Here is a 22,055-nt window from a genome sequence, read left to right on the forward strand (position 1 = left end):
TACCAGATAGAAAAACAAGGTTCCACCGTGTTCCATGGAACTTTCTGACTTCCCAAGAACCCCAGGGGCAGGGTGGGGTGGGTGGGAAGAGGGTCAAGAGGGTCCTTGGCAGCATACCCATGACAGTTCTGCTCAACTGCTTCTTTTTTTTTTTTAAGTTTATGTATTTTGAGGGGGGAGGAGAAAGAGAGAGAATGCGAAGGAGAGCAAGAGACGGGCAGAGAGAGAGGGCTGGAGAGAATCCCAAGCAGACTCTGCACCATCAGCACAGAGCCTGATGTGGGGCTCAAACCCTTGAACCATGAGATCATGACCTAAACGGAAATCAAGACAAGAGTCGGAAACTCAACTGACTAAGCCACTCAGGCGCCCCCTGCTCAACTGTTTTGCTATTGTAATGGATTTGAGGCAAGATGTCATGGGATTCAACCGCTAAAAAATTTTTTTGTACCTACCGCTGAGGTTTGGGGCTGTCAGTGGAGGGGTTTTTGAGGAAGGAAGCGGGGTGGCGAGATAAAGGACAGACAATGGATCGTGACAGGATCCACAGACAGGATGAAGGGAAAGACAATGGAAAAGGGAAACTATAATGCTAGCCCAGCAGCGTGAGCATGGAGGGCATGACCCAGAGGTGGGCAGACAGGGAGGGAAGGTGAGGAAGGCAGGAGGCTGTGGACAAAGGTCAGCAGCAGCGGGTGAGGACCTGGCGGTGCTGGGAAAAGGTCAGAGTGGGATGACATCTCCCACAGACATCTGTTCCCCTCGCATGCACCCTCCTCCTGGAAGAACCCTATGCCTCACAGCTGTTGTCTATCCTTCCAGGGGTGGGGGGAAAAGCCTGGAGGAACAAGCCCCATTATAAGAAACTGTGGAGAGGAGTGATGGAGAATGGATGGCCTGCAGAGGAAACTGAGAAGGAACAGCTTCAAGATGGCAGATGCCGCGGGGAAGACAGGAGATGCGGATGGAGGAAGGACCTGCTGATCTGGGACAGGCCTTGGCAAGGACAGTTCAGCAGAGCACTGAGCACTGATGATGGAAGCTTATCATCAAAGGGGCACCAGTAGGGTCAGGACAATGTGGAGTAAAGGGCAGTTCTGACAGTGAGGCAGATGTGGTCCTGGGCCCCCCCAGAGAACAGTGGACTCTTACCCAAACCAGCCCCCAAAGGCCCCTCCCAAGTACTTTCAGGGCAAGGAAAAGTGACTGCTCACTCCGACTACGACCAAAGCTTGAACACCTTCCTTCAGGGCCATGTGGTCAAATTCTTTTCTTTATAAATCAAGCTACTTCTCTCTTTGCTCAGAATCTGCCCTGGGGAACCTGTTCACATCGGTCTGTCCCTAACACCCCCACAGAGCTGGAGCAGTGCAATGGGACTTTCTAACGAGAGCAGGGGCCAGCCTTTTCACACTACTGCTTTCTCCTTGGTGGGGTTCCCGTTCCCCTGCTGGATGGAGTCCCATCTCTCCACTGGGCACGGCAGGTTTAAGTAGAAAAGCCTTAAAAGCTCGGATTTATGGCACAACTGTGGGAGACCACATTGTGAGTCCGTTTTTAGTTACATCAGCGAGTAATTAACAAAACCTTTTCAGGGTATAACATTTGCAGAAGAGAAAAGTGCTCTCTTCAGGAGAAAAAGATGTGGAATGGTGGGTAAGACACCTCAGGAGGTCCTGTTTGCCCTTTCCTTTCCCCTGCCCACCTTCCCTAAAGGCAAAACTTTGACTGGCACTGTGTGGGGCGCTTCTATTCTGTTCCCCCACCTCGCCACATCTTGCTAACTAAAGCCTGAAATTACTCCAAAACTAGTGGAAAGGAAGCTATAAAGCAGCTACTAGGAGATGGAAAAAAGACGAAATGAGGGCAATGGGGAGGGGGCAGAAGAAGGAAGGTGGCGGCCTCCGAGGGACAAACCCGCAGAGAGAAGAGACAGCTCGGGCCCCTTGCTTCCCCGTCGCTGGCTGACGAGAGGTGGCTCTCGCCAGTGCTCACGCACCCAGGCGGATGGCTGGGTGTGGTTTATGGAGAGGAATCTGTTCTTTTCGGCGTGGCCCACTAGTTCTCAAGATGCACAAGTCCTGATACCAGCATTCTGGGAGCTCGCGATTCTCGGAAAGCACATTCAATGGGCCAAATGAGATCTCCTTTGGCATTTTACTTTCCTTGAGCCCTTTTCAACAAGGTGTGGCTTTCTGCAGCAGCGTTTTCTGCCGCTCCAGCCCTGTTTAGCTCTGCCATTTCTCCTACCGGTAGGGATGGTATTTTGGCTGCCTGATTAGAAACCAGCTTTGCTGTAACACCACCTCTCTCTCTGATCAGCATCTCCTTTTCCTCAAAGGTAAACAGACACAGTCGTGTGGAGCATACGTGCACTCACAGCAGAATAAGGCTTTGGCAAGGACCTCGGAGTCTGAAGAGGAAACTGCGTGTGGAAAGAAGGCATAAGCGATGGAGGAGGTCTCAAACACTGTGTGGACAAGGTGCAAGGGCAACGCTTCTTGTCCTCCTTCCCCCTGAGGTCCCCTTACTATGGGACAATAAGGAGAGCCCACCCACCTCCTTTATGTGACTCTACAACAGTGCGATCGCATGGCCTTTGCTCTGTATTTTGGAAATCTGGTAAATGTGTAAATTCTCTCTCCTGTTAGGTCACTAAACAATGGAAAGCTAACTCACATTATCACCCCTTAAACTCCTCTGGGTATGAAAATCAGCTTACATCACAGAGTGTATGAGAAGGACGGACAATGGCCCTTTGTGTTCTAGGTTCAAGAGGGAAGCCTGCCTACGTCTTTAACTTGAGCAAGCCCTCAGAATCTGAAATGAGAGCTGGACACACACCCACATAGGGAAATGTTTAGGAAGAATAACATAGAAAGGTTAAGGGCAATGATCCCTGATGGGCTAACTTCCTTGGATGATCTTTATTTTCTTCTTTAGCCACTTTTTCTAATCTAAATGTATGAATTACCTATTTACTGGAAAAAAAAAAAGTTACTCGGTTCAAAAATCTGTTAAAAGTAGTAATCTCTTGCCTACTATGGGTATTCATTTTTATGTTGCCACACTCAATTTAGATCCTAGATTTGGTCTTTAGTCTAAGTTATCTCAGAGACTTGACTTCACAGATGTGCTAGACATCTCTGGGACCTTGGCTCCTAAATGGAACGGTATATTATTGGCTGTAGTTAAGCAAAAGAACCACTTACCTGAGACACTGGCGATGGTCTCACATTTAGCAGTACAGTGTTGGACTAGATAGCCTATGGCCTCTTTCAAATCATTTAAATAATATATAAAGACAGCATTTGTATTTGTAACAAGACAATAAACTGTGACTGTGTGACTATGTGTTGGTTCTCTTTGGAACAATAAACTTATACCTTGCTAGGCAGCAAACAGCTGTTTTGAGCAGCCTTTTTGATGTAAAAGTAACATAAAGCATCAGTAAGCTTATCACAAAATGATGTCCCAAGTTTGTCATCAAATTTAGAGGGAATTTGAACAATCTGCTGTCTATCTAATTTGTTTCATAAAATAAGGTCTCTGAGTTCCATGCAGCAAATATCTTTTGATTTCCTATTTTTTGTAAAAAAAAAAAAAAAAAGGAGTTTGTTCTCTTTCTATGCCAATTAATGACAATATTCTGAATTTAAATCAGAAAAGAAAATGTTAAAGATGAAAAGACATATAACAAAACAATGGCAGGCAAATTGGAAAATTGTACTGAAAGGCACTTAATACAGGGTCAAGAAATAACAAGGAAATTTGGAGGCTTAACTGGTTTTTAAGCCTCCACAACAATAGATTACTCACCCAAACACCCAGCACTGGGTCCCTACGCGTTTGCACTGTGTGTCGGTGAGGTAAGCATAGTACTGCCTGAAAGAACAAAGGTGGAATTCACTGAAAACTTCTGGAAGACCAACAGGTCAGTACAGAATCAAATCACTTTGACAGGGCAAATATAAAAGATGTTCCGCCTTGTTCTACATACTCCAGCTAACTGGTCTACTTCTAGTCAAGGGAATAGAAAGCCAGTGGCTGCTGGAACATTCTTGGAAAAGGTGAAGAGTTCAGGCTGGGTTGGAGTGGGGAGAGCGTGGCTTCAAGAGCTGATTGTTCACAAAGGCAGTTTTGATTCAGGGACAGAACAGGTCTCTATGCAGGGACGTGATTCCAGAGGGTCACCTACATTGTCATGAACTGTCTCCTCTGGCACTCTCCAGGACAAAGGTTGCTGATTGTAACCAGGCAGGGCAGACACATACTTTTGGCTCTCAGAAAGTGGAATGGGACCTCGGATATAGTTCACTGTTCACTCAACACCAATGACTTTGAATGTTACTGACAAGCTCAGAGAAATGAGGCAACAATACGGAGTTGCTTAGAGCAGCACTGTCCGACAGAATATAAGCCATAAACACAATTTAAAATCTTCCAGCAGCCACGTTAAGGAAGTAAAAAGAAACAGATAATAGATGTTTTAGTAACATGTTATTTAACCCAGTGTATTGAAAACAATTATAATGAAGTGTTATACAGGGTTTTTGCACTAAGTCTACAAAGTCTGGTGTGTATTTTATATGTACAGCACATTTCAATGCAGACTAGCCACATTTCCAGTGCTCAGCCACCACACGTGGTTAAGTGGCTGTTAGGACAGTGCACGCTTAGACTTTGATGACCACTCCCCAAACCCAATCCGTCCCTTCAGAAGGAAGATCTGAAGCAGGAGCTATTCATCTTTTGGGGGTCACAGACTTTCTTGTGGATTTAATGAAACCTATGATAAAGGTGCATGAACACAAAAAATTTTGTATTAAGTTTCAGGGGACTCATGGATGCCTGAAGGTCATCCATAAACTACCATCTCCTTACCTCGAAGGCCTGAGTGAAGAATTCTAGTCATGAAGAACTCAGGTCTACCTCTCACTTCTCATTTTCATGATCTAATATGCTTTTACCACTTCAGCTTCTCTCTCCTCCAACTAAAGCCACCCCTTTACATTGCACTTGATATTATGAGAATAAAAGAAGGTTCAGTCAAACTTCTTTGCAAAGCAGGAGAGTTGAGTCAAAAAGGAAGAAAATGGAGATATGGTCTGTATGATTTATCCCAAAGCTTGTAAGCTTTCTCTTCTTTTAAGGCCTGCCATTTGCTACCCGGGGTGGCTGTGTTAGAACCCGTTAGAACACTTCCATCTTCCCAAGCAGCGTGCCAAAGCATCTTCTTAAACAGAAGATGCCTCAAGTTGGTATAAAAGCACAGAAAAGGGGCTGACTTTTAAACAAAAAAGAAACCATAGGGTTGGGCAGAAATTTTAAGGGGCTCTTAAAAATTCAAAACACTGGACATGCAGCCTCCGGTTTTAACTTCAAAATGTTTAACAATATATTGAAATTTCATGATAAATCAGATGTGCTTTCTGATTCTGTTTTATAAGCGGTTTCTTTTCCCACTTACTGACTTCGTTGATCACTCCTAATTTAATGAAAAAGCTGCTGCTAATCTTTCTTGAAAATAACTAATAAATAATTGTAATAAATAACTAATAATAACTTGAAAATAATTCGATAAATTAAATTAAGTTTTAAATGGGAGAGAGAGAATCCAATCCACTGAGAGGAAAATAGCATTTACAAGAAAACTACTTCAACAGACCATTGGTCTGTAACGTGTCAAAACACTGCCTGCCTACCAACTACTGGGTTTCCTGTTTGGTCCTTAATGAAAACAAGAGATGGAATTTTGGGCTTTAACTCCACAGGACTCAGTTGTATCTTATTCAGTTTGTTCAATCCAGGATCTGGGGNTAGATATAGATGTTTATCTATATCTGTTTTCTTTCTGTAGTAATTAATGTGGATAGAAGAGGTTTGACCAAGAAGAATACCCACTCTTCTTGGCAAGTGAGGCCCTCTGCTTGTGTGGTTTGCATGCACACTGAAAATGATGAATTAAGTTATCCTATAGCTATAGCTTCTGAGAAACTAACCCCTGTAAGCTGCTTAGTTTCTATTTGTATCAACTTTGCAGATAACTTTGGTGTTGTTACTGAATCAGTGCTGGTGCTCCACATGAACTGTAAAACCCCAACGCCATTAGTTCTGGAGAGGAGGAATGAAACAAAGGACCATTTCTCTCTGATGTGCGCTGGGATCAGTCGGCATGAGGGACAGTCTCCAAATCATGCCTCACCTCTGGGGCCCTACCCAGGTCAGGGGCATAACAGCATGAATATTCAAGCTTATCTCAGTTGTCCTGGAGGATGACGCGGAGGGCGCTGAGAAAAGGAAAGGAACAGGCTCTAAAAGAGCTAATGAAGCATCATTCTAAAAATAGCATCCTTTATGACTTCAGATCCACTGTTGAAACTTTTGTATTTTTCAATCATCTCATTTAAAAAAAAAAGTCAGCATCACTGCTACTCATTTTTTTAAAAAGATGTTAAAGGGGAAGAAAAAGAACAGCAGTGAAAGATTATAAAAAAGCTTTGAAGGTAATGGTGTATGTGATGTTCTCACTTCATGTTATTAGATCTGAGAGCAAAACATTTTCTTCATATTCAGATGTATACTTCTTTAATGTTTTCATGGGAAATCTGCTAGCCTATGTGACTTTCCTTAGGCTGGACAGGAGAATGCATTGCAGGGTAATATGCTCAAATGACAGTCAGACTTGTATAGAATTACCTCACTGTGGGAGCCGTGATGCCACCAATAAAGAGAATTCTACACCAACTTAATGGATGACTGGCTTGGAACACAAAGATATGTTTCAAGAAGAAGGTATTCAACTCAGTTAGCTGAAAAAGAAGGATGCATTAGTCAACTTGATACTGCATGCTAAGTCATAGCAACATATTCCTCATTATGAACATTCTAAAAAACAACTAGTATGTTCTGAGCATTTTCAGAAAATATATGGGGTCCTCCCAAGTGGCTCATGGAATAGCTGCTCTTTAAACTAAGTAACAGCCAGTACAATATGGGCACCAACCAGCTGGGGGTTCAGGGGGAGGTGCTAGTATAGCGAAGGGGGACGTGGTGGCATCAGCTATTTGTCAGGTTTCCTGGTGCATGGCTATCATTGGGTCACGTGTGTGATCTGCTGCCATAGTGGGGAGAGAGACGTTCTGAGAAGAGCAGAAATCATGAAAACAAATATACACCACGGAATACCTCTGCAGCCTTCCAGAAATCAGGCCCGACCTAAAAGAAGTCTGACCATAGGAAAGTGAGCTCTTTGATAACCAAAAGAAGCATGAGATATGTCAATGAGAAATGACTGGGAACCCATCTAGCACATGCCTTGACCAAAGGCAGCTCTTAAAGGTGGGAGTGAAGGGTGGGTTCAAGTTTCACCGATGGGTGGTACTTTTTCCTGAGGTTATTAGCATCCTGGTGCAGCTCATCACATGAAAAACCTGTGGCAGCACAGAAGTGACCGGCCGGGATGAGGTCTGTGCCGTCTCCTGCATTTCCCCTCCAGATTAAACCAGAAGCAGAGATTAGGAAAGGAGAACATATAGAGCAGCAGGTTCGTTTCAGTGACATGAGACATATGTCTTTCTCCACAGCACTGATTTCAATGATATAAAATTTAAAAATGGTCCACTAATTAACACCACACGTGGAAAGCTGGTCCCGGCTCAGTGAGTGTGAGAATGGGCTCCGTGAAATGCTATCATTCTAGGACCACACCCGATCTCTCCTGTACTAATCCAACCTCCTCCTCAGTTCTCACATTAAAGAAACACCTACACCGGGGCGCCTGGGTGGCTTAGTCGGTTAAGCGTCCGACTTTCGCTTGGGTCATGATCTCGCGGTTCGTGGGTTCGAGCCCCGCGTCAGGCTCTGTGCTGACTGCCAGCTCAGAGCCTGGAGCCTGTTTCAGTCTGTCACTCCCTCTCTCTCTGACCCTACCCTGCTCACGCTGTCTCTCTCTCTCCTAGAAATAAATAAAACATTAAAAAAAAAAAAAAGAAAAAAGAAACACCTACACCTTCCCAGATGTTGCTCCGATAAGGAAAAACTGAACCCCCACCCATTTAAACTCCCATTCTCATACAGACTGACTTCCCCAAACCATGGTGACTACTTACTCACACCCAATTCTATATCTGTAAACTCCACTTGCTGAGATGAGCATTATTATTCTCCACGTGTGGACACGGAAGACTGTCTTAAAGGTGACACACGCTTATTTTGTTATGTTGGGAGCATTTTGTGCATGTGTTCAAAATATAATTTCTCATGATTCCAAAACACTCTTCAAGCAAAAGCTGCTCTCCCAAAGTTGTAAAATAACTAACCTGGGGACAGGAGGGTCAACACAAAAGCTATCTCTAGAAAACAGAGATGTTGAGTAATCCTTTTCCAAGACCCCTGGCTGTCTGAATCACATGAATCACATAGTGGGCTGCTTGGAAGGAGACCTTCTCTCCACTGAGGGCACCTTTCTGGAGGACCCAGGTCCCCAGAGGGCTCCATTGACCCACACGGAGTAGGGGCTTCCTTACTTAGCTCTCCACAAGTTACCTGAAGTGGTAACAGCTGCAGCCCAATTTTTAAAAATCAAACATTAAACTTAGAATGTAAGAAAAAGCCTTTGCATCTGTTCCTTTGGTTCTGAAAATGACCCCTCTGAAAAGCTATCCGACGCCTGACTCCTTGGGTGACAGATGCTGTGACCAAAAGCTTCATTTGGGGAATTTTATACGTGGTTTCTAATTTCCAACTCAAAGAAAGATATTTAGAAACGTCTTTATGATGAAGCAAGGCCTTGGGGGTAATAACACTCCTCTGTTTCATTATTCTGTATGTCAGCTGCACAATTTTCTCTTCCAAACCACCCAGCTGGTAAGCAGTGTCAACTAGCGCCGGCTCTAAATTCCAGGGTGGATTTTATTTTGCTTTTGCTTTTGTTTTGTTTTGTCTCCAACACCACCCCCTCTCGCCCCCGCCTCGCCCTGCTAGTTCTGGGCCTCTGAAAAAATACCTGCCAGATAATCATGAAAAGGTATATCCCAGCCACTCTCTGAAATGAAGATTTGGGGTCAAACCATCGAACGTAGGTCCAGCTAGCAGGAGTGAACTGGAGCACGGCTCTTTTGATTTTCCCGGTGGTGGTGTGGATATCTCTGTAAGGAGAGAATGGCTGCAGTGAAAATCCAAAGAGATAAGGAAGGGGAAGAAGAAAAACAAAAAGACAATTAAAAAAAAAAAAAAAACCCAAAACCCTGCACTGACAATTTTACAACAAATGCTCAGGACAAGAAGATTCCTTTCTGGGGGAACCATCTCCCCAACAATGATGTCTCTATTTACATGAAGTGCAGACAGCTGTACCCTCGATGGGAAACTTCAGTGATGACAGGCACGGGGCAGGGGTCAGGTCACTGCAGAGCCAGGAGAGGTCTTTACTTGTGAACGGGTGACAAAAGAAGCTGAGGCATGACGACAGCCCCCTGGAGCCAGGCCAGCGAGAATGAGACGCCCACAGGACATGATCCCACCCACTCTGTCTCTCCCAAGGCAGGGCATTTACAAATATATATCTTTTAATGTTTGTTTATTTTTTGAGAGAGAGAGAGAGAGAGAGAACACAAACAGGAGAAGAGCAGAGACAGAGGGAGACACAGAACCTGAAGCAGGCTCCAGGCTCTGAGCTGTCAGCACAGAGCCCAACAAAGGGCTCGAACCTATGAACCGTGAGATCATGACCTGGACTGAAGTCAGCCACTTTGTCGACTGAGCCACCCAGTGCCCCTCGCAAGGCAGGACACTTTAGTAAAACAGAGAATATGCTCCACATTCTGAGGTCACCCACACCATGTCTTTATCCTATTTCTTCCTCAGATAAATGAACAGTTTGGGCTGACAAACAGCAATTTTTAAGCCTCCTTAATTTTAATCCTACAAATCACTCAGTTAAAAACACCCCACTGCCATGACAGAAATGAAGATTCCTACGTATTACATGTGAGAACAGTTAGGCTCAGAGCAAATGGCAGAGGAAAGTTCCCGCTGTGAGCACCATAGCTGGCTATACGTTCTAGCCTCTCTTGCTAATCTAGGAGAGCTGAGATCCAAGGTAAATAGCATTCAGTAACTGGTAAAGATTCTTTATTTCAGCAAAGATTTTTATCAAGTACCTTTACCTCTTGGACACTGTGCTAAGTGCTAAAGGCACAAGAGTGAACAAGTCAGGTCTTTTATTTGAGGTGTGGGTTTGGTCCTTCATTCATTCACTCACCTACCCATCAAGAGGCACGTATTGAGAAAATCTTGCAGCAATAAGGTATGAGGCACAAGAGCAACAAAAAATATGGATTCTCCAAAAATAAACAAGAACTATGAAGGACTTGTATGTAAAAAAAATAATAATAATAGCAAACTATATGGAAAGAGGTAGAGGGATATGGGAATAAATAGAGGGACAGAGCGTGATCAAGTATTGGAACACTTATTACAGGTCTTCCTTAACTTATGAGGGTTTCACCCCGATAAACCCATCATAAATTGGCAATATCGTAAGATGAAATGCACTTAATACACTTAACCTACCAAACATCATAACTTAGTTCAGCCCATCTTACACTTGTTCCCGACGTTTTCCTTTGTCCACAGCTGGGCAAAGTCCTCCTACGCACAGCCTATTTTATAACAGAGTGTTGACTACCTCATGTAATTTGTGGAATACAGTACTGAAACTGAAAAATAATGTGTGACTGGGTGCAGAATGATGGTGAGTGTATTGTTTGCTGACTGTCACGATCGTCTGGCTGACCAGGAGCTGCGCTACCCCTGCCCAGCATCGCAGGAAAGGATCCTACGCTCTTCACTAGCCCAAGAAAAGATCCAAATGCAAAATCCAAAGGATGATTTCTGCAGAATCAGAATGCGTGATCACTCTCACACCACTGTAAAGTCAAGAAATCATTTAAGTCAAACCATTATAAGTCAGGATGGTCTGTACAGTAAAGAGGTTAATTCAACTTTATATTCATTTGTATATTTGATGTCACTTAAAAGAAAAAACACCAATGGGATTTCTGCTTATTAGCTGGGCTTGTGTTTTGGTAACTTGACCAAATGATTCTAAAGTTGAATCTAAAGCGTAAATGTATGAAAATGGAGAAGCCTTATGGCAGTGTGTAAAGAGCCAGACGACCTGAGATAAATTCAGACTCGGCCACTCGCTAGCTGTGTGTCCCTAGGCAAAGTACTGAGCCTAGTTCTTACTGTCACCATCCCTAGAATGAAGAAAAAGAGTGTCACCCTCTAGGACTGATGGAAGGCACAAATGAGATACTGTTTACAAAGCTGACTTAGAGCAACATCTAGCACAGCTCCGGTTTTTATTCCATTATATACTGTCTTAAATATATTAAAGAGTGTGCTTTTAAGTCAGCACCCACAAGAAGGGTGATTTAAAGAATAGGGAACAGGGCTTAATCAAGTGCAAAAAACATTATGAAATCTTTCCCTCATACTATATACCAAATTAAATTGGAGACAGATTAAATAAGTTACTTATAATAAAATACTAAACCACTGAAGAACTGTAAGAAAATACAGGTTAACATTTACCTAAACAAAAAGATTAAAAGCTTTTAAATTTTAATGGAGTACCTACCACAAAGAAAAGTGTAAGTGGATGACAAAATGGAAAATAAAGTCACATTTATGTCAAAGTGTTAATGTCCTTAGCCTATAAAAAGCACGAATAAGAAGAGAGAAATTATAATACAAATAGACTAGAAATTTGGTATCACATAATTATATGTGATAACATTGAAAAAGGCTTTAAAGTAAAACAAGTTAAAAAATTTTAAAAAGGCTTCAAAGTAAGAAAGAGTGAAATGGACATATACATACATTAATGAATGTGGGTGAGAATATAAATTGGTGTATTACACTTTTAAGAATTTATTTATAGGGCCACCTTGGGGGCTCAGTGAGTCAAGCGTCCAACTCTTGATTTCAGCTCAGGTCATGATCTGACAGTGTGAGATTTTGCCCTGTGTCGGGCTCTGTGCTGAGACATTCTCTTTGTGACCTATACTCATTTTCCCTTATTTATTTAAAAAAATTTTTTTTAATTTTTGTTTATTTTTGAGAGAGAGAGAGCACACGAGCATGAGATGAGGAAGGCAGAGAGAGAGGGAGACACAGAATCCGAAGCAGACTCCAGGCTCTGAGCTGTCAGCATGGAGCCCGATGCAGGGCTTGAACTCACGAACTGTGAGATCATGACCTAAGCTGAAGTTGGACGCTTAGCCAATTGAGCCACCCAGGTGGCCCTCATTTAACAACAACAAAATTATTTGTAGAAAAAAAAAAGTCTACAAAGATACATGTTCAAGAATGTTCACTCTAGCTTCCTTCATAAAACTGAAAACTTTGGGGGCACCTGGGTGGTTCAGTCGGTTAAGCACTAACTTCGGCTCAGGTCATGATCTCACCACTCGTGGGTTTGAGCCCTGCATCAGGCTCTGTGCTGAGAGCTCAGAACCTGAGCCTGCTTTGTATTCTGTGTCTTCCATTCTCTCTGCCCCTCCCACACTCACACCCTCTCTCTCAAAAATGAATAAATGTTAAAAAATAAAAATAAAAAAATAAAAAAACTGAAAACTCTTTGAAACACCTAAATGACCACAGAAGGGAACTGGTTAAACACCTCATGAATCAACCATATGTTTGATATAAAGAAGCCCTTTGAAATCATGTTTTAGGATACTTAATGATATGGGAAAATGCTCACATTTTGTTTGATAAATAAATGAAGATGTAAACTCAATAAAGACAACTACTTTCGTTATCCCACTGCTGTTCTGTTCCTGCTTCCCAATGGCATAGTCCCTGCCATAGTCTCAATGGCATAGTTGGGGAGAGAGTTAAGGGAGGCAGGATAAGGAATGACGGAGGAGAGTGCTGTCCCCCCGATAAGGAATGACGGAGGAGAGTGCTGTCCCCCCTGGAGGCACAGAGGAGGGACATGCGACTTGAATCAGAGAGTCAGAGACAACTACCTGAAGAGGCATCAAGGGAGTCAAGGCAGGAAAGGAGACGACCTGTCAGCCTGGCACATGGGGACATGGGTCAAACCCAGGTACAGAGGACCATGTGCTCATAACCGAGGGAGCCCCATAGTGCGTGGAGGAAACGACCGGACCTGCCCAGCCCACGACGTGCACTTTGTCCTGAAGACCAGGAGAAGCCATCACAGGAGAATGACAGAATGAATCTGACATTCTTAAAAAGATCACTCAAGGGGTGCCTGGGTGGCTTAGTCGGTTAAGCGTCCGACTTTCGCTTAGGTCATGATCTTGCGGTTTGTGGGTTCGAGCCCCGCGTCGGGCTCTGTGCTGACTGCCCCCTCAGAGCCTGGAGCCTGTTTCAGTCTGTGACTCCCTCTCTCTCTGACCCTCCCCTGCTCACGCTGTCTCTCTCTCTCTCCTAGAAATAAATAAAAACATTAAAAAATTAAAAAAAAAAAGATCACTCAAGCAGTGGTGTGAGATGGCTTGCAGGGGGTAACTGAAAAACAGGGGACTAATTAATCGGCAGTGTGAATGCAGGCTGAGGCATGAGAATGAAAATAAAATGGATGTGAGAAAAATCATAAATGATTTAGCATTATCTGAGTGAATGCCTGCAGTGAGGTCTGTATTAATTCGTGAGTTTCAATTACTAACGTGTAATTTACTTCTTATCATCAAAGACCATACTGAAGTCACTTGCTACTAAAAGCGGCTCAGTGCGCATCGTGTGAGGCTGTGACTAATGTCCAGAGGGGAGGCGACTCACTTGAAGCTGGCCCAGTGGTAGGTCCTCATCTCTAAAAACCGGCAAACCACCATACCCAACCAGATGCCGCCGCCGTTGCAGAGCAGGATGTCCAGGATGACTTGGTCCCACCAGCACTCGGCGAAATTGGGCAGCAGGTGCATGAAGAAAAGCTGAGGAACACGAGAGACCATGGTTTCAGAAACAAAAGTGCAGGAAGATATGTTTCCTTTTACTAATATGTTCTTTCAGGAGAAGTCATGGATGGTACAGGTTTCCCTAATGCATGACAAAAATACATCAAAACAAGGTCTGTCATCAGGTTTGTTTTCTATGCTGTGGGTGAGTTTACAAATTTTATGAATCCAAACAGTCCTTTGCTGGACACAGTGCTTTAAAGACATGGTAACTCCTCCTGAAAAAGACTACTGACGAATTGCCGTGGCTAACGACAGCAAGACAAGGATCCAGGAGGGGAAAAGGAGAAGTCTTCATTCCTGCCAACAGAGCGTTGGCAGAATCCTCAAAATTAGCAGCTTGAGGGCTGAAGCTGTGCACTATCCCACAGATATTTAGGTTAAACAGCGAGGAGGCCGTGAAAGGAGAAAGGTCAGGTTTTGATGACATGAGGTAGGAAATGGAGAGCTTAACAGGAAACTCTATGGCAACTGATTCGCAGTCATCATCTTATTAAGTGCTGATGATGTGCAAGGGGTGAGGCAAAATAAAGTCAAGTTCGTGATCCCAAGGGCAAGAACAAGTCAGATGTTTATCCTAAACCACTGAATAAGGTAGGCCGTGGCAAATGCTACCGTGGCGACATAAATGGAGTATGGTGGGGACAAATGAGAGATTCATTCTGACAGGTGGTTACTGGAGCAAGTCCCATTGGGACAGGGGTCGCTGGGGGCAGGCATGACTGGTTTCAAGACACGAAGATGAAGACTGAGGACATTCCACAAACAGCAGGATCAAGGGTGGAATAAAAACCCTCGTGGAAATCCTTTTGTCCAAAACAAACAGCCTATCAGCCCTGTCCAGAGTAGCACACGCCGCTGTGTGAAGGCCAATTTCTAGAAGGTCTGAAATGACAAAGGCGGTACACCTGGGAATCCTCTGGAAAGAGGCAACCCCGTAATTACAAACCTCTGAAGTAACACAATAAATACTGCAAAATAAAACTTGTTCACGAAAGCATCCTGTAGACTGTAAAACAATGCAAATATATGGAGTTTGCCTTCTTAACAGGCCTGTTGCTGAGAAGACGCAGCACAGCGACCGCATGGGAAGGCCCGAGGCCAGGTCCCTCCCTCAGTGAGCCAGGTGCACCCCCTGAGGTGTATTCCCCGGTCCCCAGCTATCAGATGAGGCATTAACTGTCGTGTGTGGACAGGGAAGAGAGAAACTTCAACAGAAGTCGATGACACATATCTGCTAAAACTAGACTCTGCACCGGGGTTGAGGGTGGAGGCCATGCTTCAGCCTGAAGAGCCTTCCTGGAGAGTACCAGGTTCTGGGGGTGGGATGGGCCATCCAGAGGAATGCCGGGAACTCACAGAGGGGAACAGGGCAGGAGGAGCCGGAGAGGGCTGGACTCCTTCCTTCACTCCTCAGGACTTTGGGAAATGTCTTCCACTTGAGGGGCAGAGTATCTGGGACTATGCAGATACGGGCCCTGCCCTCCTGAGGCTTACCACTTAGCAGAAAAGAGACACCGTAAGTACCTACAATATGACGGGCGTTTCAAAGGAGAAGGTCCAGGTACTCTCTCTGCAGGCGTACAAACCTGGAGCCCAGCGGGAGTGGGGAAGCGAGGGAAGAGCCTGTCGGTAGGCTCTGGGATAGGAAAACACACGGCCTCTTTGACAAGATGAAAGCAAAGGTGGCCGGAGCAGATGGCAGGGTGGAGAGGGTCTTGAGCAGAAGAGAGAGGTGGGCTGGGGCCAATTAGCTCCAGAGGCTGGTCCAAGAGTTTGGATTTTGTCTTCAAAGCAATGGACAAACACTACGGTTTTAAGTTGGAGAAGGACGCAACTGGATCGACGTGTGAAAAAGATCACTTTGGCAACTAACAGTGAAGGGAGGAAACGAGTAGTTCAGACAAGAGTAGGTGCGAGCGGAGCAGGGGTGTGAAAGACACAGACGGAGCAGAGGTGCTCACAAGAGTCTAGAGGAGACAGAGGAGCAGGGAAGGAAGGCCCAGACGCCATCGGCAGTGTGAGGGGAGCGAAGCAGACAGGCTGAGAAAGGCCCAGGGCCTCGCACAGGCCGGGAAGACGCCTGGAACTCGGGGGAACGTGGGCCGCGCACCTGGAGGCCAGCACATGTGGAATCCAATCCTGGCTCACCCCCATCAGGAGACAAGGCTCTAGGATCTCGTTCCTTGGTCTGTCCACTGGGAATATATACACCCTTTTATGTGTATGGTGAGGATTTAGGAGACAATACATGTACGGTGTTGGGTACTGTGTGGGTTGAATCATGTCCCCTCAAAATCCTCCTGTCGAGCCCCTAACCTCCAGGTCCTCGTGACATGAACTTATTTCGAACGAGAGTTGTTACAGATGTAATTAGTAAAGATGAGGCCGTCCCGGAATAGGGTGGGCCTCTAATCCAGTGTGACTGGTGCCCTTATAAAAAGAACGCCACATGAATGCACATGGGGAGAACCCCGCTCGAAGACGAAGGCACAGATTGGGGTGATGCATCTACAAGCCAAGAAACACCAAAGATGGCCAGCAACCCAAAGAAGCTAAGAGAGGCCTGCACCAGATTCCCCCTCGCAGCCCTCAAAGGGCACCAATCAACACCTTGAACTCAGCCTTCTGGCCTCTTGGGCTGCAAGAGACACATTAACCGAAGCTAGATCTGGCTGGCATGTTTCCCTTAGTTGGGGTCAAGACAACAGGTGGCATCAAGAAATATACTGTACACGTGGCCAAATTTTGTTCCCTGGGAGTGGTGAAGGATGATTACCATAACTGAACAATAAATAAGTTTCCCCCAAATCATTTTCCTAATAATTTTTTATGTATCTCTTTCATTCATGAAATGAGACAACCTTGACTCCTGAGATATTAGAGCTATATCCATTTTTCACCTCCAAAATATCCTGGGTGCCCTCATAACTCATAAACACAATTCTATTAATTTCAAACTAGAAACTAGCTAGTGGGTAACCCACCTAGTTACCCCTAAGCAGATCTCCTCATTACCATGTATCTGTCTCAGTCTCACTGGGGATTTTAATATCATTCTTTACTGTTTCATTTCATTTGTTTCTCTTTAACACTTGTGAAACAAGAGACACATTTTAAGTTAATAAGGAATCATACACACCCCCAACCCCCACAAAGGCATAAAATATTTCTAGGGGACGGTTTAAACATAGTGTTTCCCGCAGGGGCTGGAAAATGGATTGACTGACTCTTAATGGACAGACAACCTTTCTCCTACAGGTAAACTATCTGATCACTGCCCAAGGCCCCTTCTTACCTCGGTTAGCTCCCAGGTAATACTGATTGTCCAGCAGAGACCATAACTACGGATCAACAAGGCCTTCATGGCCCAGCCCCAGAAATGTCCAAATGCAAATATATCGAAATGGCTGATAATCCTCTCCCAGGTGATAACATGGCAGTTCACGGCATACTCCTATTCCAAGTAAAAAGGGAAATACTTAATGGATACTCTCAAAATCAACTTCCTTCTAGGATGCTGACAACAAATGAAAAGAACTGATACAATCTTGATATGACAAGTGACACCTGTCCTGTCCCCCACCCCCAAAAGTTTTAATAACTGAAGATCCTTTAGGAAAAACGGACAAACATTAAAGTTGATGAATCAGAACTCCTTTGCTCTGAATTGCAAAAGTTTGATTAAAATAGGAAGCAGGGCGCCTGGATGGCTCGGTTGGTTGAACGTCCTACTTTGGCTCAGGTCATGATCTACTGGTTTGTGAGTTCAGCCCCACGTTCAACCCCTCTGGGCTGACAGCTCGGATCCTGGAGCCTGCTTCCAATTCTGTGTCTCCCTCTCTTTCTGCCCCTCCCCACTTCGTCTCTCTCTCTCTCTCAAAAATAAGTAAACATTAAAAAAATGTTTTAATGAAAAGCAAAAGAATTTTTCACAAGTTTAACATGTCTTAAAGAAGTGGAATCACACAGTTCAGGTCACCTGACTTCAGGGCAACTATGTTAAAGCCAGTAATAAAAACACAAATAGAATCTCAATTAATAAAGAATAAGTAGAATCCCGATAGGTTTGGAAATTTAAAAACACATCTAAATATCATGGCATAAAGAAGGAATCACAACAGAAATGTGAACTGCTCAGTATTAATGGTAATGAAAACACTATGTGTCAGAACGATGGGATGAAGCTGAGTAGAATTTACAGAAAGATCCAAAGCCTTAACTATTTATGTTAGGAGAGAGGAAAAGCTGAGGCACCCAATTTCAGAAATTAGAAGGAAACAGAATCAACCTCCCATCCCAAAGTTATATTGATCAGATGCTACATAATTTAAGTATTGAAAAATTACAAAGCTTTCGAGACATTGGTTTTGTTTCTACTATCGTTTTGTTTTTATTAGGACATATTTTATAAGTTTGCTTTTTTAAAGTTCACTTATTTACTTTTGAGAGCGAGAGAGAGACAGAGCACAAGCGGGGGAGGGGCAAAGAGAGAGGGAGACAGAATTGGAAGCAGGCTCCAAGCTCTGAGTTATCAGCACAGAGCCCGACACGGGGCTCGAACTCACTAACGATGAGATCACGACCTGAGCTGAAACTGGACACTTAACCAACGGAGCCACCCATGTGCCGCTAATTGGACACATTTTACAGACATTTTAAGTCAACATCCTTATGTTTCTGTATTTATTAGGAAAGTAGCTATCATATGATAACATAACATTTCTCAGAAATCTCTACGTTTGAATTTTTTCTTCCCAAAATTAATCTGATAGGATACAATTCAGAAAATAGCCACCTATTATCTATCAGCTGGTTGAAAAAATTCCTGGAGCAAAGTATTAATATTTTCAACTTCTAGAAAGGATGCTTCCTAAGGGAGCAGCAGAGCAATCTGGTACTCCTCTGTCTCTTCCAAAACCCACCAATCAGATTCATCCAGCCTTGCTCAGATCTATCCAGTGCATTTCTATTTGCAAAGCTGAAAGGGCATTTTAAAAAACTGCACTTTGGGGCACCTGGGTGGCTCAGTCTGTTACGTGTCTGACTCTTGATTTCAGCTCAGGTCATGATCTCACGGTTTCTTGAGTTTGAGCCCCAAGTCGGGCTCTCTGCTGTCAGTGCAAAGCCTACTTCGAATCCTCTCTCTGCTGCTACCCCACCCTCAAATAAATAAGTAAACATTTTAAAAAACTGCACTGCAGTAAGATGCGCATTCTCATCCAGCTTCTGGAACAACACGTGGCTGTCGCAGGAATCACAGACTGGCGGGGGGCAGAGTGTGGAGCTGGAGCGGGTCCCGGTTAGGTTAAGGAGAGCCGCGAGGCCCCATCAGCCCCAGATGCCTCAGCCGCACATGGCACAGATGAGGTAAGAGAGGGCTGAGTTCTGTTTTTAGAAGGCTACTCTTCAAGTCATCCGGGGCTGAAGATGACCTTGGAGGCCTTTTTACTCTCCGTGAGAATATGTCTGTGCTTCAACAGATTGAAAGACACTTTGAAAACCATAAAAGCCAAATGTAATTTATTAGCGTTTTAACTATTTTACTTTTTTATTTTTAAGTAATCCCTACACCCAACGTGGGGCTTGAAATCACAACCCCAAGACCAAGAGTCCACACTCCACCAACTGAGCCAGCCAGCCACCTCCAGCATTATAATTATTAATGCACAGATTGGCCAGTGATCGCATCAGGAAGATCTCAAGGTCTTGTGGGAGGAATGCACGGCGGTTAAGCGCTGCTAGGGAGCCCGATGCGGCACGACCCTGGGAAGCAGGAGGAAGTGGCGCTAAGTAAGGACATCCCAGAGCCAGGGAGTCAAGTAGGGGAGGGTGTGTGCGCATGAGTAAATGGGAGGTAAACACAGATTGTGCCCACCTTCCCAACTGCTCGCGGGGCTGATCCTGGTGGCTCCCTCTCTTCCTCTGCCTGCTTGCCACTTACCCAAATACCATGTCCTATTCATTTTGCAGGTCAATTTACTTTGTGATATAACCAATTTTGCTCAAAAACCCAAGAAAATTGTCAGAAAATATCGTACCTGGAATACTTTTCCTCCCAATCTCTGTTTCCTAAGGCTCTGGTGAGTGTCAAAGCACTGTCATTATTATAAGTATATACTTAAGGCACAGTGCAAAGGAAAAGTATAGGTTCTGAAGTCAGAGCGATCTTACCAGCTTCTGCTCTGAATGAGATATTTATCCAGTTTAAGTTTCCATTTCCTCCTTGATCAAATGGGGATATTAATGCCTAGCATGCATGGGTGAGGCTTACCCAGAGTATATGGTAAGTGTCTGGCAGAACAACCCATAGTCAGTAACCACCACCACCCTCTCCATAGTCATCATTATCGTTGTTATCATCAGCAGGAGCCTGAGGTCACCCCATGCCATTCTCTTCCTTAAACTAAGAAACTCCCAAACAGACTTTTCTTCCTGAGACTTTTCAATAATTTCTGGCATTCTTAACTTATGCCTTTAGCATGTCCTTTATGAGAGTTAAAGAGAAAATCTTGATACACCAATCAAGAAGGGTCTGACCTAGCTCAACTCCAGTAGAGTGATACTACTTGGACCGTTTATTAAGTCCGTTTGTCTTGTTTCTTAAACAAGGGCCTGCCTGTGGCCCTAATGCCTGTTCTCCTTTTCTGAGCATCACGAGGTTTGTCCTTCAGTTTATCAAATGTTACGTATTATTTAAAAACCAATAATAAAAACTTGAAAAAAAGGAAAGGAATGGCATTGGAGTATAAAACAGTCTCCTCACTAAGAGCCAAAATACAGAGTAGCTTTTGCCAAGAATAAAATTATTTTTGTGGGTTTAAAAAAAAAAATGAATGAAATGGTCTAGATCATTACAATTGGCCCCTTCATGATGATCAGGGGGGCAGTTCATGGCATCAGGGCCAGAGTGGGGAGCAGAGTTGCTGCGGGTGACTCTGAGACGAGCAGCCACTACCACCATCACTGAGGACCCGGTGTGTGCAAGGCACCATGCTGGGCCTCATAGATAATGCTACTTTGTTAAGTTCACAATGAAATTCCCCAAATAAGTACTATTATTTCACTTTTACAAAGAAAGGAACAGGCTAGCTAGCAAGTACATTGTCCCAAATTCTACAGCTAACAAGCGACAGGGACAGAATTCACACCCAAGGCTATCTGACAATAACGGTCACACTCTTCCTACCATCCCCCCTTGCTCCACGAGAAGATATCATTTCCTTGGACTTGTTATCACTCATGGAAACCACACACCTCACCTTCCCAGAGACCTGGCTTTTAGATATATCTACACAGCAGATATAGAGAAGGAACAATTTAAATGTGATGTCGACTATTTCCTATACCCAACAGTCTACCAATTTCTCTAAGAGAAGGCTGACAAGTACCTACCATGACATCTGCTTCCCTCGTGGCGTACCGAAGATTTGGATCTAGCCAGTACATCAGGGATTTAACCTGATCAAAGTTCAGGAAGAGGAGGAATACCAGGAACAGGAAGTAAAGCACACTGAGTCCTAAGGGAAACAAAAACATTCTTATGTTTAGGAGAGATCTGGGGGTCAGAGGCACAACACACATTACATTCAAATCATTTACGGCCAAAGCAGACACTGACGTTGGGATGTAGTGTACTGAGCTCCCCACTACAATCCAGTATTTCCTTTGACGAGTGAGTCTGATATACAGTCCTAATTCAGACTGAGAGGTTCGGTAATATTCTCTGAGAAAATGATGTTCGAGTTGAATCTTGAATAACCGGCAGCATTCAGGCAGAGAAAAGGCAGCCAGGCAGGCCTGCAGAAGGAGCAACGTTCAGGAGCCAGCCTGTGGCTGGGGGCCAGCAAATAAGGGCAGAGAGCGAGGCGGCACTGAAGTGACGGGGGTTGGGGGCCGTGGGAAGGACTTCACATTTTACCTTCAGGGAAACGGGAAACACATGACAGGTTTTAAATGGGGCAAGAAGACAATCTGGGTGACGTTTTACAAGGTGGACTGTGCCTGCTGTGTGCAGGGTGCGTGGAGGTGGGCAAGCTAGCTGTGGGGCAACATCAG

General features: G+C 44.3%; 1 protein-coding gene across 2 annotated transcripts in view; it reads right to left on the reverse strand.

Annotated features, from left to right (window-relative positions):
* The window catches only part of PTDSS1 (phosphatidylserine synthase 1), a 40,235-nt gene extending 18,720 nt beyond the window's left edge, over positions 1–21,515 (reverse strand). For both annotated transcript variants that reach the window (XM_077748178.1, XM_077748177.1), the window contains exons 1-6: positions 21,393–21,515; positions 17,296–17,454; positions 13,822–13,973; positions 9,008–9,149; positions 6,700–6,812; positions 3,820–3,885 (exon numbers count right to left, since the gene is read on the reverse strand). In XM_077748178.1, coding sequence (XP_077604304.1) covers positions 3,820–3,885; positions 6,700–6,812; positions 9,008–9,149; positions 13,822–13,973; positions 17,296–17,454; positions 21,393–21,446 — 686 coding nt within the window. In that variant the 5' untranslated portion in view covers positions 21,447–21,515. The remainder of the gene's footprint in view (positions 1–3,819; positions 3,886–6,699; positions 6,813–9,007; positions 9,150–13,821; positions 13,974–17,295; positions 17,455–21,392) is intronic.
* Between the last annotated feature and the right edge of the window lie 540 nt (positions 21,516–22,055).

Source organism: Crocuta crocuta, unplaced genomic scaffold (assembly GCF_008692635.1).
Source record: "Crocuta crocuta isolate KB4526 unplaced genomic scaffold, BGI_CrCroc_1.0 scaffold39, whole genome shotgun sequence".
Taxonomy (NCBI): Eukaryota; Metazoa; Chordata; class Mammalia; order Carnivora; family Hyaenidae; genus Crocuta; species Crocuta crocuta.